General features: G+C 44.3%; 1 protein-coding gene across 2 annotated transcripts in view; it reads right to left on the reverse strand.

The window, feature by feature from the left end:
* LOC144481903 (acid-sensing ion channel 1-like) overlaps nt 1–17,667 on the reverse strand; it is a 1,161,333-nt gene extending 1,143,666 nt beyond the window's left edge. For both annotated transcript variants that reach the window (XM_078201068.1, XM_078201069.1), the window contains exon 1: nt 17,113–17,667. In XM_078201068.1, coding sequence (XP_078057194.1) covers nt 17,113–17,667 — 555 coding nt within the window. The remainder of the gene's footprint in view (nt 1–17,112) is intronic.
* Nucleotides 17,668–18,551: the final 884 nt, after the last annotated feature.

The raw sequence follows: 18,551 nt of genomic DNA on the forward strand, positions 1-18,551 counted from the left end.
TCTAGTAATATGGCGAGGATTCGCAGCACACCTTTGCATAAAAGTTGCCAGAGTGCTGGATGCATGCCCTGAAGCAAATATCTCTCTGCTGTACCAGCTGGTGCCCACCAAACACCAGGGCCAAGAGAGAAATAGGTGCAGAGTGAGGTGTGGGATCAGAGAGAAAGGAAGAGAGAGAGAAAGAGAGGGAGAGAGAGAGAGAGAGACAGAGAGAGACAGAGAGGGAGAGAAAGAGAAAGAGACAGGGAGAGAGAGAGAACGAGGGAGAGAGTGAGAGAGAGAGAGGCAGAGAGAGAGAGAGAAAGAGAGAGACAAAGAGAGAGAGAGAGAAAGGAGAAAGAGAGAGAGAGAGAGAGAGTGAGAGAGAGAGAGAGACAGAGAAAGAGAGAGAGAGAGACAGACAGAGAGAGAGAGATATTGATATGTTTGGAATTCAAATACAGGAACAAAAGAATGGTCAATTAAAAGAGATAACTGTGGTAAGACTGAAGGGAAGATTCACTTGTGTCTCATGCATTTGCTGAGCTATACATGGTATTGAAACAGTGACTGGAAACGTTATAGCCAGATTGACTGAAATTTCATACATTTCATCGAAGTTATAGTATAAGTGCACTTAGCAGTGAGACAGACTGCAGCTCAGTCTAGGCTACAGCCAGACGAAACACTGCTTGCAGCATTTGGTTCCCGCCGGGCTGGACCTCTGTGTCAGAATGATGTTCAGAGGTATCTATGCAAGGAGAGAAGCCCCATACTCAAGTGATTTCAGTTCAAGGCCAGGGAATGGACCCCTTGAGCGGTTTCTAAAGCCACTCGACACAGCAATGAGTTCACAGTCCGTGTGGTGTCAAAGCAAAATAGTGTGAGATGGCCCCACGAGGAAGCTGGCGTAAAATGGGGCGGCACAGTGGCTAGTGCTGCTGCCTCACAGCGCCAGGGACCCGGGTTCAATTCCCGGCTTGGGTCACTGTCTGTGTGCAGTTTGCACATTCTCCCCGTGTCTGCGTGGGTTTCCTCCGGTTTCCTCCCACAGTCTGAAAGACGTGCTGGTTAGGGTGCATTGACCCAAACAGGTGCTGGAGTGTGGCGACTAGGGGAATTTCACAGTAACTTCATTGCAGTGTTAATGTAAGCCTTACTTGTGACTAACAAATAAACTTTAGCTTTACTTTAAAATTTGCGGCGACACTAATCTGTCCACAGGAACTAGGGGTGGGATTTTCCAGTCGTGCCCGCCCCAAAACCAGGAAATCCCACCCGAGGTCAACGGAGCTTTTCATGATCCCCCCCCCCCCCCCCCCCCCCGACCCCCCGCCCCCCATTCGTTACGATTCCCATGGCGAGCGGGACGGGAAAAGACCCCCTTGGAGTCAGTTGCAGTAGGAATGCAGAATACCTGGTCTGTGGGATAGGCAGAATGGTACAGACGAACAAAGAGGAGTAGGCCATTCAGCCCCTCGAGCCTGCTCCGTCTTTTAATAAGACCATGATTGATCTGGTGGCAACCTCAAATCTGCACCCCTTGTAGCCCCGATAACCTATCACCCCTCGTTCCCTACACTTTGAGTTTTTGGAACTGGAGAATTACTTTAAAAAAAGAACAGCAGCAAGGAGAACTAAGGTGCCTTAAATGAAGGAACTAGCCAAGATAGCACAAACAGGTCTTCAGCACAGGACCTGGGCTTGCCCAGTATCAGAGGTGTCTAATCCAGACCCATTTCACTGTAGCCATGAAAGATTTTGTCCCGATTGCCTCTTCAATGCAGAGGTTAGTTCAGCTTCAATAGCCACTTGTGGCACTGCATTCCCTAAATGTAACGACGCTTTGCATATCAATATGTTTTCCGACAATCAAACTCGAAGCTCAAACAGCAGAAAGTATAGAGCGGAAATAACAATGGGGTGTGCCTCCTGTGCTAGAATGTTCTGGGGGAAGTGAAGCAGACATGGCTGATTGAAGCACGCACCCAGTTCAAGCCCATCACTGAAAGTGATGCACAAAACCAGCTGAAAGCTGGATGATGTGTCGTGTTGTGGGTTAGGAAGGAGGAAGGTACAAAAAACACAAAGTCAAACGACTGATTGAAGAGATGACATTTTCGATTTAGCAGTGGAAGGATTGGGAGGAGTCCTAATTGACAATCCGGGGGTTCAGGTTCACATCTTACCGGACGCCGAGCTTCACTGCTATCCAATTCGGGATACCTTTTTGGTCGATTGGACTGTGATATTGAAGTGAGGCATCCCTAAGTTACCTCATTTAAAACTATCCACGTGCACGCCAGGTCACGGATGACTGCATTTATGAGACTGATATGAATTTGCAAGGAAATCCAAAAGGTCGTGAATGTAGCCCAATCCATCACGCCAACCAGCCTCCCATCCATTGACTCTGTCTACACTTCCCGCTGCCTCGGAAAGGCAGGCAGCATAATTAAGGATCCCACGCACCCCGGACATTCTCTCTTCCACCTTCTTCCATTGGGAAAAAGATACAAAAGTCTGAGGTCACGTACCAACCGACTCAAGAACAGCTTCTTCCCTGCTGCTGTCAGACTTTTGAATGGACCTACCTCGCATTAAGTTGATCTTTCTCTACACCCTAGCTATGACTAACACTACATTCTGCACCCTCTCCTTTCCTTCTCTATGAAATATAAGACCATAAGACCAGAAGACATATGAGCAGAATTAGGCCACTCGGCCCATTGAGTCTGCTCCACCATTTAATCATGGCTGATATTTTGCTCACTCCCATTCTCCTGCCTTTTCCCCATAACCCCTGATCTCCTTATTAATCAAGAACTTATCTATCTCTGTCTTAAAGACACTCAATGACCTGGCCTCCAAGGCCTTCTGCAGCAAAGAGTTCCACAGATTCACCACTCTCTGGCTGAAGAAAGTCCTCCTCATCTCTGGTTTAAAGGATCGTCCCTTTAGCCTGAGGTTGTGCCCTCTGGTTCTAGTTTTTCCTATGAGTGGAAACATCCTCTCCACGTCCACTCTATCCAGGCCTCGCAGTATTCTGTAAGTTTCAATAAGATCCCCCCTCATCCTTCTAAACTCCAACGAGTACAGACCCAGAGTCCTCAACCGTTCCTCAAACAACAAGCTCTTCATTCCAGGGATCATTCTTGTCAACCTCCTCTGGACCCTTTCCGAGGCCAGTACATCCTTCCTTAGATATGGGTCCCAAAACTGCTCACAATACTCCAAATGGGGTCTGACCAGAACCTTATTCAGCCTCAGAAGTACATCCCTGCTCTTGTATTCTAGCCCTCTCGACATGACTGCTAACATTGCATTTGCTTTCCTAACTGCCGACTGAACCTGCACGTTAACCTTAAGAGAATCTTGAACAAGGACTGCGAAGTCCCTTTGTGTTTCTGATTTCCTAAGCATTTTCCCATTTAGAAAATAGTCTATGCCTCCATTCCTCCTTCCAAAGTGCATAATCTCACACTTTTCCACATTGTATTCCATCTGCCACTTCTTTGCCCACTCTCTTAACCTGTCCAAGTCCTTCTGCAGCCCCCCTGCTTCCTCAATACTACCTGTCCCTCTACATATCTTTGTATCATCTGCAAACTTAGCAACAGTGCCTTCAGTTCCTTTGTATGCTTTGTATAGTGCGCAAGAAACAATACTTTTCACTGTATCCCAATACATGTGACAATAATAAATCAAATCAAATATTAAGTTGATCTTTCCCTACACCCTAGCTATGACTGTAACACTACATTCTGCACCCTTTCCTTTCCTTCTCTATGAACGGTATGCTTTGTCTGTATACTGTGCAAGAAACAACACTTTTCACAGTATCCCAATACAGGTGACAATAATAAATCAAATCAAATCAAAGCCAAACATTGGCCAGCACATCAATAGAACAAGGATTCTGTGCTCACTTCTGTTCAAAAGTATTTGTACATACATTACGACCAGATAATGATCGACAGAATAAATAGGATTGGTTGCACAATGTACTTACTAATTGAGCAAGTTTTGGGCGACAATTTTAATTTCCCAACTGCTTGCTAAAGCCAGGTAGGGTAGAGGGGGAGCAGTTAACATAATGTCGGTTACTTACTACCTTCTTGTCCTGCCTGAGAGGCAGCGAGGGTCCTTCTTTGGGTTCCAATAATGCCATCGGGACCTGACTGCAATACTAAATGGAAGGCCTGAGCGTGGGGAGGCAGTGATCGCCCATTAGACCAGATCTGCTGGGAGAGGGACTGGCAGCCAGGAGAAACTCAGAGACGTGTGAACCTTCTTGCCAAAGCACAAGTGTCCCAAAAGGTCACACAAGTGTCCCTCAAGGTCGGAAAAGGACGTCTTGGAGCCTCTTTTGCACCTTCCCTACAGTGTTACCACATTTATATCACATCACCAGGTCGTGGCGAGGAGTCACCAACCCACTGCCCTCCAGTCATCTCGAGAGCTATCTTGCTCCCCTCAAATGAGGCCAGTGAACCTTTCCCAGAATCTAACTGATAGAAATTGATGACTATGATGACTCAAAAACTCAGTTATCATTGTCTGGTCTGACTAAGGGGGTGGTAAAAGGTGAACCAGATCGATCTTGGACTCTTTTCAATTGAGCAATCCCTACACGTTCCTTCATTCATCAGTTCCAGCATCAATCCCAAATTTATCTTTTACTAGTTTGAACCTGTGGCCCTTTGCCATACTCTTACCATTTATAAGATTGATTCCAAGATGGCACCGGAGCAAGGCGACTTCTTGCAAGCTGTGCCCAGCGTACCTTCTAATTCTATCTTTTACTCTCGTTCTCTGCTTCTAAAACTTCATTCTAACTCTTTCAAACTCTCTAACAATGCTTTCATGCAATTTCTTACAGATTTGGCGACACCCTGGCTATGACTGTAACACTACATTCTGCACTCCTTTCCTTCTCTATGAACGGTACAACACCAGGTTAAAGTCCAACAGGTTTCTTTGGAAATCACGAGCTTTCGGAGCGCTGCTCCTTCATCAAACCTGTTGGACTTTAACCTGGCGTCGTGAGACTTGTTACAGGTTAAAAGTGTAAAGTCGCTTCCACCTTACCTCATAACTCAGAGCTCTACGACCCAGAGTGACCCGCCTTGTGGCCTGCCTCTCCACTGTCTCCAATGTTCACATAAAATGCAAGGGAAAATTAATTGGGTTTTCTTTGTCAATGTAAACCTGGCTTAGTGCAGTAGCAAGATAACAAACTTAATATTGCTTAAGACTCCACTTCACCCTGCAGCAATAGAAAACAGACACACTCAGAAAATATAAGACAAGTTACTGCTGCAGATAATTGGAGATGAACACTGAATGCGTCTGTGTGATATTCCTCTTACTTTCATGGAGGTCTTAATCCACTTATTTTGAATGGGTTGAAACCTTTGCTAATTAACAGATTGGAGACACTGTTGTATTTTCTGACTGATACTGGCAGGGAACAATATTAAAGAGGACAATACATTGACACTCCAGATGTCACATGTTACAATACAAATTTCTTTCACGCCCAATATTGAAGCCAGAATGTCTGCACTTCCTCGACTCTGATGCAGCCTGATCCTGTTATTGCAATGTGGAGATGCTGGCGTTGGACTGGGGTAAACACAGTAATTATTGTTATTGCCCCCAGCATTGAATCTCAGAAAGCAGCACAGTTGTAATCACACTTTGCCATCTTAAAGGGACACACAGCTCGACTCCAGCAACAGAATACATGGTGTTCTACCTGGTAAACCACTCCTGCCCTCATAAGACAGCACACACACTGGCCTACCAAGAGCAACATTGCAGGAGATATGCTAGATCAATATATATTATATTTTTAGGTGAGTTAATGAACCAACACTTGAGGCTTATTGCTCCATAACGCAAACCAATCTATGTGCATGCAGATTCTGACATTGTTGAACCTCTCGACTGGATTACTATTTTGTATTCTGCTGATAGCTAGCCAGCGCTCTCACTTTATATTCAGATTATGCATCCATTTGCGCAGAATAAAGCGACTGTGTCATAAAGTCAATTACATTATGCATTTGCTTTGCCGTGAATGTGAATAGGGGCCTTTAAAGTAAAAGGGAACAAGCCATCTCCAAATCCCCATGTTATTATAAGTTCGACAGTGACATTTCTGCTTTCATGGGCTGCCAAAATGTTACAATTCTAAAAATAGAGGCAAGGATTAGGAGACACAGTTGTATTAAAAAAAAATCCCTAGTCTGGTAGTTAAGAGGTAATAACTCATTTAAAATAAATAGGATCATATCTATTTTAAAATGGAATAAAGGAATTTCAACATTGTGGAAGGTTTGCAGCTGTGGTTATAGTTTCCTCCCAAATGGTGAGAAATTAGTGCAAAGCTCATGAGATATTTGCAGCTCCGCACGTAACTCCTGTGAATGAGGCTGATAATGACAATAGAGAAATGTAAAAGCCTGCAAACACTTGACAATTGGTGACAAAACTTCTTCTGGCCTTTGGAAAGACTCAAAGCTCTTTTCAACCCATTAGCAGCCTTTACCAAGGTTGAATGGGGAGAAACGTGGGCCCTAATGAAGGGGAAAGATATCCAGACCGCAGGAAACTACAAAAGAACGTAGCCCAATCCATCACGCAAACCAGCCTCGCATCCATTGACTCTGTCTACACTTCCCGCTGCCTCGGAAAAGCAGCCAGCATAATCAAGGACCCTATGCACCCCGGACATTCTCTCTTCCACCTTCTTCCGTCGGGAAAAAGATACAAAAGTCTGAGATCAAGTACCAACCCACTCAAGAACAGCTTCTTCCCTGCTGCTGTCAGACTTTTGAATGGACCTACCTTGCATTAAGGTGATCTTTCTCTACACCCTAGCTATGACTGCAACACTACATTCTGCACTCTCTCCTTTCCTTCTCTGTGAACAGTATGCTTTGTCTGTATAGCGCGCAAGAAACAATACTTTTCACTGTTTCCCAATACGTGACAATAATAAATCAAATCAAATATTAAGTTGATCTTTCTCTACACCCTAGCTATGACTGTAACACTACATTCTGCACTCTCTCCTTTCCTTCTCTATGAACGGTATGCTTTGTCTGTATAGCGCGCAGGAAACAATACTTTTCACTGCATTCCAATACATGTTGCAATAATAAATCAAATCAATTTGCAGGAAATTGTCAGGGCAGCCCATTATTCAGCACCCAAACCGCTATTCGAGTGCTGCTGATGTGATGACAGTGGTGCCATTTGCTACTCCAGGGCCCCATCCCAATAAAGCAGCAGTGCAACCTGCTTGAAAGGGCATGAAGGCAAGGTTGAGAGGCCTCAGTTAGCCATTATGGCCCCTGGCAGTGTCAGCTCCAAGGTGCAGGTTTGCTGCAGGGATCCTAGCGGCAGTTGGCACAGCTTTACATCCAGCTGTCAGCTGGTCTGTAAAGTCAGTATCTTACCACATTCCAAGGCCTGCAGATATGATCGATGGCACCTTGGTGGGCACTGGCCTTTAGTCCCCTTCCAGTGTCTTCCTACATTATCAGTTTAAGCTTGAAATACTGTAATTGGGGTACCACTAAAGAATCATCCCATATTGAGGTTAGTCAGGCCTTCATCCAACATACTCTAACATTGGGGTTGCTGCCATGAGAATTCAAGGTGGGATTGAGAACCTGACATCCAAATAAGTTCTGGTCCTGACCCCACACATCAGCTCTGTCACCTATATGGCGCAATCTTGGAACATCAATGCCTTAGTTGGGCAGGAGGCAGGTTTGATGCCCAATTAGTGGCTCCAAGCGCCTCCAGGAGGTGGGAGCTGCCTGTCCGTCACCAACGATAAAGGTTGACGGTAGCCATGTTGGGGGCTGCCGTTGCCTCACTGGTCTGTACAGGCAGCTCATCAGAGGGGCAGGGACATAAGTGATTCATAATGAGGACGCCAGGACAAGTGATGTAGTGCACATTTGAGTGCAGATTACCCCAAGGGCCTGATAAACCATCAGAGGAAGAACTTCTCTTTGGCCATGTAATGAACCTGATATCTGTGCACTGCACTAACGTGCACCAGACTGTTCATATATGCCGGAATCAGCTTGGAAAATTGCATTCTACAATGCCCCAGCTCCTGAACAAGCTTACAAAGGAGCTTAATGGGCCATTAATTGGCAGCAAACCAGTTACCACCTCCCTCTCCGCAACCCGCGCCCCCCCCCCCAACTGCACCATTGACCCTTCGAAAATCCAAAACTGTTCCGGAGGCGCTGAGATCCTAAAACGGCTTCTGGGAATGTGTATTCCAAATTGTGCCCACACCGAGTCCCAGCCTCATCAGCATTTGCAAATCCAGCCCCAAGTCTCTTCAAGCATTACTTCTCTTGACAAGGCCTTGCTGTACCTTTATCTCTTGATGGAAGGAAGGGGGAAAGGTGGATGGGTGGGCACAGAATGTCTCTGGTGCAGCTAGTCCTGCCTGTCATCTCACCATTAGTCCAATTTCCAATCAACTCAAAACATTGAAGGATTCCCATAGGGAAAGCCACTTGTGGCACAGTTGGAGCTGGGTTGCAGATCAACCATGATCTTGCTGAATGGTGGAACAGTCTCAGAGGACTAAACGGCCTCCTCCTGATCCTCTGGAGGATGCAGCTCCAGAACATTTTCCTCAAAGACTAATAAAAACGTTGCAGCAATGGGAGAGGTGGACTAAAGATCGCACCAAATGGCAAACATGAATATCCATTAGACATGGACGACCAGATCACTCAGCATGCTGTATGTACGACCGTCGGGACATAGTGTGTAGGAAGAAAGTACATTTCCCCACCTCCAATTAGTAACAGCTATCTAACATTGAAGTTCTATTCAATACTTCATGTTCAGCTTGGATGCTCAGGTCACTTCAAAGCAAGAAGTAGCTAGCAAGCAAATTACAAACTGGCCCCTCAAGCCAAACGTAGACTGATTATAAAGAACAGAGCATATGTGGCAGCAATGGAACTGTTTCGCCAAGAAACACAACCTACTAGCATACTAGGGGACACTCCAGCTAATTGCAAAGGATGAACATGACTTGCATGAAGTTCCTACGCCTCTAGATATTCAACAGGTTGCTCCTTAATCTATGTTAATTAGCTTATGCACTGCCACCCCCCCGCCCACCACTCCCCCCCCACCCCCCGCAACATCCCCCCGCCTCTCCCCCTTCCCGGCACCTCCGCCAACACTACTCGAAGAAAGCTTGCAAATATTCAAATATTTACTTGGGCGTTCAGAACTTGAGCACTGTGAAATAAAAAGACACATGCTGTTGAAGTTTTTCATCTTGCACTCATCAGGACGAACAACCAATTTGAGATCAACAGTCGGGTTTGCAACGCAGCTTACGTACGCTTGTTACAAGCTACACATGTACATACGCAGGGAGCTGTTCTCTGCAGGCAAAATAAATTTGTCCAGACATTGCACCTTTTTCTGAAGGAACAAAAGTATAGCACCCTGGCGCATTCGACATGCCAAAGTCACGACCATTCAGAGCTAATTTTCCAATCAATCAGCAGCCTTTTCTCATGCAGTATAAATTGATGTTCGCTTTGAAATTTGGCATTCTTGTGTTTGTCCTGATGAATGCAAGACAAAAGGCTTCAACAGCATGCCTCTTTTTTCAGCAAAGCTTGTAATTATTAAAACAGCAGTTAACGCAGAGTGATAAAACACCCTGAAGTTGCGATCAGAATTGCCTCCTCCTGGCTATTATGATATGCAAAACCCACGTTTTAACCTCTGGAGTCACACATTTCTTAAATATCCAATTGACTGTCATAAGATAAGTTATCAACCATTTTACAACATCCAGTGTGATTTTTCTTCTCTTTGTCTCTTAATGGAATTTCAAATAGTCTGGCATCCACAGCCAGTAATTACAGTCTCCAAATCATCACCAAGTGCCTTAAAAAGGGATGTAAGCAACAATTCAAATGGATGGACAAAAGGAAAGCAATCGGAGAGATAGCGAAACTGTTCTTATGATTGAAGGGCAGAAGAGAATGTTTCAAAGGATAATGGAAGGACTTTACAATATTCACATTTATCTCAAGATACTTGGAAGCAAGCCTGCAGATATTGCTGAAAGCTGTGGAGGTTTGTCGTGGAACTTTAAGACAGCAACACGCGTCAGAAGAAGCTGAATTGAAATGAACATGTTGTAAAGAAATCTCTGTACAAAAAGATAACCCCCATTCATATTTATTGTAAACCATTAGCAATGTGGATAAATTGTACGTGGATACTAATTTTTCACAGATTCTTCCTTTCCATAAACACAAGAGGTCATATTTGATGGAGGGGGTTAATTGAACCAGGATACGGAAATGTAACTGAGCTCTTACTTTCAGGTCATACATTCTGCCCTCATCTTTATGGAATATTTTTTATTCGATCGTATTTATCATTCATTAGCAAAACGTCAGCAATTCAGAAAGCTGGGAAATAGAGATGGTTGGCTGGCTGAGGAGCTGGGAGACACAAACCTGAGGTACTACAGCGCCACCACTGATGGGAAGATGTAATTACAGTGTGACATGTTTACATAGGTAGTTCCCATTATAAATGTTATCAGCATTTTATCAGGGCACAGGCAAAAGAATTGACACACTGGGCGGGAGTTTCCAGCTGCGCTCGCCCCAAAACCGGAAAATCCTACCCGAGGTCAACAGATCTTTGCATGGTCCGCGCCGTTACGATTCCCATGGTGGACGGGACGGGAAAATTCCCCCCCAAAGTGTGATAAAAGCATGATAACAAGAAGTAATGCTTTGTAGATGCAGGTTTTAAAATATATTGCAGGTCAGGTTCAAAAAAGAAGCAAATTTAAACTGTTTGATTGCAGCCTTGTTAAAAGCTATAAGCTTCAAACTATACAAATGTTCTCTTTGTAAGCTGCAGCAGGGTTGTTCGTCAGGCCTTAAAACAAACATAAAAGTGCAACATTTAACTCCTCTAATGGCCCAATGAGTAAATGCCGTGCCCTGCATGATACTGACCGGCAAGGTTCCGGGATCCAACTGGGATCATGCTGAGTTAACTGGGATGCAATATTTGATCTCTGCACCTCTGTGCTCCAACCCTAGTTACCATACAACCTCAGTTACCATACAACCCCGGTTACCATGCAACCCCGATTACCAAACAACCCCGGTTACCAAACAACCCCGGTTACCAAACAACCCCGGTTACCAAACAACCCCGGTTACCATACAACCCTGGTTACCATACAACCCTGGTTACCATGCAACCCTGGTTACCATGCAACCCTGGTTACCATACAACCCTGGTTACCATCCTGCTGGAAGATGCATGCACAGTTCCCTGCATTATCAATGCATTGCTGAATTTGCGATAACTCCAAGAATAATATGCCTCGGTCATCCTCTGTGTTTTTATCACATTGACTTTTTATAAATGCTACCATCCAGTTACCACAGTATCCGATACATCGCTGTCTAAAATTTCTCAAGTTGGCGGACAGGATTACAAAGGTGACATGCAGAAAATGCACGACAGAACAAAGTTCATTCGCAAACAAAATAGCACTTCTCGTTCAATAACATCACTGCTTTATTTTGACCAGGTGGCTTCCAGCCAAACCAACGAATAATAACTTCATGAAAGAAGCATGTACGTGCTTTGATAATGTTACATTGTTTCTATAATGCTAACTTAACTGACACAGTAAAAGATTGTGAAAGTTGGTTGTTGCCTTTTTAAGTTAACGGTGACTGGTTGATAAATTGACAATATTATGTTTTAAGGCTACACTGGCTGTGATTCATGTGCTCTAACAACCAGTCCCTTGTGATGTATGAGCCAATTACAATTTTAAGCAAGCATTACAACTGTATTCCAGTCTTTACGGCTTTTGTTTTTCAAAAGAAGGGTAAATGACTTCCAGTGTCCTTTTCGGGGAGTCACTGCAAATATATATTTTTAAGTACATTCTCCTGTTGAATTTCCATGCACCCCAGACTTGTATCTTCCACTGGCCATGAATATTATCAAATTGATTAAAGTTGCTCTATGTGATATTAGTCAGAAAACACCTACTGTATACCTATGGCATTCCTTTGTCTTCTATTTGAATAGAGATGTTAACCTGTCTACTTTCAACAGGGGAATTACCTCTGAAATTTCATCTGATTTTGCACGATACTATTGCACAATGAAATGACATCCCCAGAGGCATTTATTATTTTAAATATAATATAAAACAAGAAACAGCCACTTCACTTTCTCACGGCCAGTCTCAGATTATTTATTAAACGCTGGACTCAGGGAAACAGAAAATTGCAATGAAGAGTGTTCGGAAAGATAAGGGAGCTCCCCATACCGCAACAGCACCTCCTAGTGGCAGCATCTAAGAGCTGAATTGAATGTCAGAGCAGGCCAAACACTGCATCTTAAGAAAGTCCCTGCAGAGGTATAATCGCAGGGGAGTGGGGAAAGATAGGTGAGAAGAAAAATAAAAATGACATTTCAAAGACAGTCTGCTTCATGTTAACTTTTTGCCCTTATTCTTGCATGAGATGAAAAGGACAGTAGGTGCACATCATTCACCATTTAAATAGGTTACTTTCCAGTATAAGCCTCACTTGCTTCTGTTGGAGTAATAGGGAGGACGGAGAAAGTTCACCTTCTCCCTAATGATACACAGGAGCGCAAGCGGCCATCTCCATGATACAACCACCTCAAATTAAAAAGATGACAACATTTCTGAAGTGTCCCTTCGAGCAGATAAAAATATTACTGGTGAAATTTCAGGATCTTGCACAGCTTACTTCCAACCTGCCTTCAATCTCAAAATCTCCAACAATAGCCTATTGCCAACTGCTGGCTAATTTAAATGAACTGCATGATTCACTTTAGACTTGCAGTCCGTCTTCGATATCAAGCATATACCATTTATGGAATTATCCGCACTTGAGTTCCTATCAACACAAACCATGTTCAACACTTGTAAAGAGACATTCCAATATTCATAATCTCTGGTACTGTTATGTCCTGTGAAGTATCATTTGAGTACCATGCAATACAGGACATTGAGTGCTATTTTGTGTTATTGTGGAATGCACGGGGCAAGAATCCTCTAATGCATGCATTCAGAATGTGATTCTTGTATTGAGGGGGGGGGGGGGGAAGACTAAAGTACTGCTTTGTTAACATTGTTCAGAGTATATATTTTTTTGATTTACATGGTGCAGTTTTGCAAAGTTAAGACAAAGCATTCAGGAACGAGGATTGAAATTGATCCCAAGTAATGCATACCAAAGCTACTCTGACACAATCAAACAACTGAATATGTGTTCCCTTGCTGAAAGGCTGAAAAAGCTCTGTCTGGCCTTCACTAAAAAAAACCTCTTGATTCCCACATCCCAACGCCACCATCTCTTGTCACAACCACACACAAGTAAATCTACGATGGAATTGTGGATGTGATGCAGTAATAATCTTACTCCACAAATAAGATGTAGACGACAAACAACCCAATCCCTTACTGTACAAAACTCAGAAATAGTGTGCAAATGATTGAGAATTTAATGAACTTAACCTGACAACATCCGATCTCTGGACTTTAATCCAAAATGAAAAGTGCAGTGGACCTTTCATTTTTACTCTGTAAATGAAGGAGGCCTGCATTTTCCAACTTATTGCAGCTATTTGTACGCTGAAATAATTGTGCAATCATTTTATTATTTTATACTTTCTATTTTGATCATTGTGGTTATAAATTATTCGCAATGTTATCGTCACAATTCAGCATCTGCTGTTTTTCAAGGAACCAAGTGTCCATCAATTTATAAAGGCCATGTATTGCTTATTTAATTTCCCTTATGTGTTTCCAAACAGTCTTTTTCACATTAAATTGCACTGCCAACCATCTCCTTTGTTGATAATCAGCCATTCTTCACAGATTCTGCAATTGTTTTTAGCAATTATGACATTGTACGTCTTCAGTAACATTTTACATTTTACTTCAAGCCTGCTCATTAAAATTATGAGTTTCTAACAACGAAATCAAAGCAGCCGGATTTACGTCTGAAGGTGATGAGATTTTTTAACTACTGGGATGTGAAGGTGTTTCATGTCTTTGCTGGTGATTCAGCCCCTCCCCAGTTTCAGTGCTCGCCAATGTTGCCATCTCTGGTGTTGCTGTGACCAAGTTCCATAGGCCTCAGCAACTCTGTGGTACTCCCCTCGAGTTCTCATTATTCATACATGAGCCCATACAGTGGACAATGGCAGATTAATTTACCATGGGGCGGCAGGCAACATCATATCTGAGATCTAGCCTGTTCTCACCCTCTATCCACATGTGCGCATCCAGCGAAACTCGCTCAGTGAAGTGGGAAGCCTGGTTGTTTGCCCTTCTCCTGACCCAGGGGCGCTGAAGCCACTTTCATTGCGCCAGCTGAGCTCCGCCAACCCAGCAGAAACCTTGGACCAAACCTGAGACTTTCCTGATATGTGCACTATATTAACTTGCTGAGCCTTTGGCGAGTAACGGTTCATGCTTGTCAAGATGAGAAAGTACAGAGGATGACGCACATTTGCATCGGCCAATGCCCTGATCAGGCAGAAGAAGGTGGAGAGCAGTCGTAGAGTAAAGCTCCCTTTACTGTGCTCCTGTAATGGTTCATTCATCAGACAGGCCTATACAATAAAGGTGAGGGGTCACAGTAAAATCTGCACCATGGCCACTAAGTAGGGTTGCCAACTTTGGTGAGACCTCTTCTTGTAAGTGACCCCCATCACATGACTTGCTGCTGCCTCCAACCACCTGCCCCACACCACCCCCCACTGGTATAAAGACATGGCCAGACTCATAATGTCCTGCATCCTCCTACCCACTGCAAAGCAAACACACTCTGCATCAGTTGAATGGATGATCCTTGAATGCCAATCAAATCATCCTTTTTCTACAATCCCGTACTCTAAAGACTAATAAATGTGTTCACGGATTTTTTTAAAAATAAAACATTTTTGGGGGGTTTCTTCCTTCTCCCCAATATTCTACAGATCGGTTTTTATTTTCTATAGACTTCAGGGCAACCCTGGAGAGCTGGCAAGTCTATCTCTCCGAATTTGAAGTAACGATATGTTTTGTGCTCAGTGCAAACTAAGCAACCCCCAAACCTGAATTAAGAAATTGCATCAAGTGTCTGCCTGGGATCGAGGGAGGAAACTTTCGGTGTATTAACCCACTGGTGGAATGAGCGACCCATCCACAAATATCTTTGTACTTTGATCGGTGACTTTAGCAGGGAAGTCCAGTCTAGGTGTTCGTATTCATTGCTTTTTCTCTGACACACACATCTCTCCTCAGTCTCCTCGCTCTTAGCCATGCACCCAATAGCAAAGTACACTTGCTTACCTATAGATAGGGTAAGCAGGATCTTTGGGTAAGCAGGATCTTTGGAGAATGAAAAGCGTACGAATTTCTCCCTTGCTTATTATTGTTATGAAATGGTATTGAAAAACTATGAGCAGTTTCAACAGTCCACTGCCTGGTGTCAAAATGAATTGAGCCGGTTGATAATTGACATGAAATAGACTGCACAGATCAGACACTTAAAAATAGTACTTAGGATGGAGAGATTTGAAATGTAGCACGCCTTGAATTTAGAGACCTCACTTAATTCATAAATGGAAATGGAACAGATTCAGTGCTCCGCGTCCAAAATGTAAGAAGCCCACGCAGAGGGAAGCGTGGTTTACTTGTGACAATTATGCTTCTAAAGCTCTTGCCATTTCTTCATATACCAAAACTGTAATGTGTGGTTCATGTTAGGCAGCATGTAAACACAGGACTCCTGTCAATCCCCGACTGAGGTCACGTCCAAGTTTGGCGGAAAAGCCGTTTCTATCAGCGTGATTCACAGCAGAACCAGCATAGCACCAGAACTGGCACACTGCTGTTTGCACACATTTGTTTTTGTTTGAAACAAAGTAGGGGAGGCATCTCACAGATAGTGTTAACAGGACAGTATTATTTCTGCTCGATACAGGATTGCAAAGCACAATTCACTTTGAACATAAGACCACCCCCCCCCCCCGCCACTCCACATTATACATTACACTTCCTCCTAGGAATTATTGCCAGATACATTTTATTCTAACCAGCAAATTTCAGCGTTGAGTTGGAAAGATAGATCTGAACGGCACATTCTGCATCTAAGGCAAAAGAGTACTGCAGCATCAATGATTGTGGCTTATTTCCCCTTTTTTAAAAAATAAAGGAAGGTCTCAAAAGCCCGTGTACAAGACTACAATCCATAATTGGCATCAACCTCATTCGAAATACTTTCACGTATAACTGTTGCTCTCTCTAAGTTTCTTCTGCTCCTCCCACCCTCCACAAGGCCCTGTCCAATTCTGCAATGCCACCATTCAGCAGGCAAGTCAACAACTCAAGACCATCCAAGAGGGTCTCCACAGGGATTGCTTCCCGACAGGTATACAACAGTTTAGACACAGGGAACAAATCATTGTCTCCCCCTCCACCCGTCAGTCCCCATCTGCGGACTTTAGAGATATCCAAGCAATATTCTGTTCCAATCACAGGTTTCGACAGAGAAGCAACCAGCATAATAATAACAGAGAAAACATTGCTTCTAACTTAGCCATTCAGTCGCAAAGATGGGATGGTTCAACGATGGACCGAGAAACACATTCTTAGAACCTCCAAACACTTGTCCCCATTCACTCCACTCTGGCAAGTCCTCCAGACACACATCCCTGGTATCTTTCTGAGCAACTGACCACCATTCAGTTGCAAAGATGGCATGGCATAGACCAAGAAACACATTCTTAGAACCTGGACCTCCAAACACTTGTCCTCCATTCACTCTGGCAAGTCCTCCAGACACACATCCCTGGTATCTTTCTGAGCAACTGACCACCATTCAGTTGCAAAGATGGCATGGCATAGACCAAGAAACACATTCTTAGAACCTGGACCTCCAAACACTTGTCCTCCATTCACTCTGGCAAGTCCTCCAGACACACATCCCTGGCAACTGACTACACAGAATTGAGGAAGAACTTTCCTTTGCAGGAGGTACTCACGACTTTGAAGTGTTGATGGGTGCACTCTTCCCCCCTGTACTTGCAGTCCAGTAGCATGTCCCTCATCTCATGGCCAGCTCGGTCGGAGAACTCCCTCATGTTGAAGGGCTTGGGCTTGAAGTTTCGGAAGTTGGCCTTCTCCACTAGGACATCCAGGACGTGCCTCTCGGCCACGTAGGGATCGGGGATCTCGTAGCGGTTGTTGAGCAGAGCCAGGAGCTCCCCGGCGTGGTACAGGTCGTTCTTGGTGATCTTGCTGAAACGGAACTCGTTGAGGTTGCAGATGGTGACGGCGGGGAAGGTCAGGTTGTAGGCGGTGATCTCGTCCAGCTTGGTGACATGCGGGTACTCGAAGTAGTACTGGATCCTCTGGACGAAGACGTGTACCAGGAAGGAGAGGGAGCCCAGGAAAGCCAGGGTCCAGACGACGCGCCTGAAGGAGAAGCGCTCGTAGGTGAAAATGTGGCTGATGCCGTGCAGAGTGGAGCTTGTGGCGAAAGCCTGGACGCTGGAAGGTTGGGTGCTCCCCGCATCTTCCTCTACCTTCAGGTCCATTGGGCAGAACCTGGGGCGATCAGGAAAGGCAGGAGAGAAATAAACAGACAAATCCAGGGAAGCAAAAAAAAACCCAGGAAGCCAAGATGCGATCACTGGAGAGAGAGAGAGAGAGCAAGCGGAGAGCTCTTCCCAGTCTCACTGCTGTGTGTGTGTGTGTGTGTGTGTATATATAGGATTCGCTCGAAGCATTGGAGAGCTCCCCTGTTTTAAGTGTCTCCTGGTTCAGATGAATGACAGGCTCCTCGCATTCATCAGCTGGCAATACTCGCTCCCAGATAGGCTCCGACGAGCAAGGAACGTAATCATAAAATAATCATTTTTTTTAAATAAAGGGGGGCCAGGAGATTGTACAAGCCGAAACACAGGAGGAAATGGAGACAGGCAGCTCACATAGTGTGTGTGTTTGCCTCGGCTCTCCTTCTATTTCCCTATGTCCTGCAATCCCATCTAATCCCAATTCCCAATCTGTTTTTTTCATCACACAGAATGCTAATGAAAATGTGCCCCTTCCTCTTTCTTTGGTGGGGGTGGTAAATTAATACAATCATTCGAGATTGTCATGTGTGCAGGTGCCCCTGATTTGAATTGGGAGGGGAGGGGGGGGGCAATTGGTAAATCTTAATTCCAAACGTGAATATAATCAGCACATCCAGACGTGTGGAATAGCAGAGCAGCAGGAGAGAGGAGAGTGTGTGTGTGTTTTGGGGGGAAGAGAGATCCATCCCATAATGATGTTAAAAACCAGCAAAGCAAAAGTCTAGCATTTCTTTCGCACCCCTCGCCCAGAGCCCTTTGCAACCCTTTATTTTTAAAATAAAGTGCTTATTTATTAGTCACAGATAGGCTTAGATTAACACTGCAATGAAGTTACTGTGAAAATC

The sequence above is a fragment of the Mustelus asterias genome, chromosome X, assembly GCF_964213995.1.
Source record: "Mustelus asterias chromosome X, sMusAst1.hap1.1, whole genome shotgun sequence".
Lineage (NCBI taxonomy): Eukaryota > Metazoa > Chordata > Chondrichthyes > Carcharhiniformes > Triakidae > Mustelus > Mustelus asterias.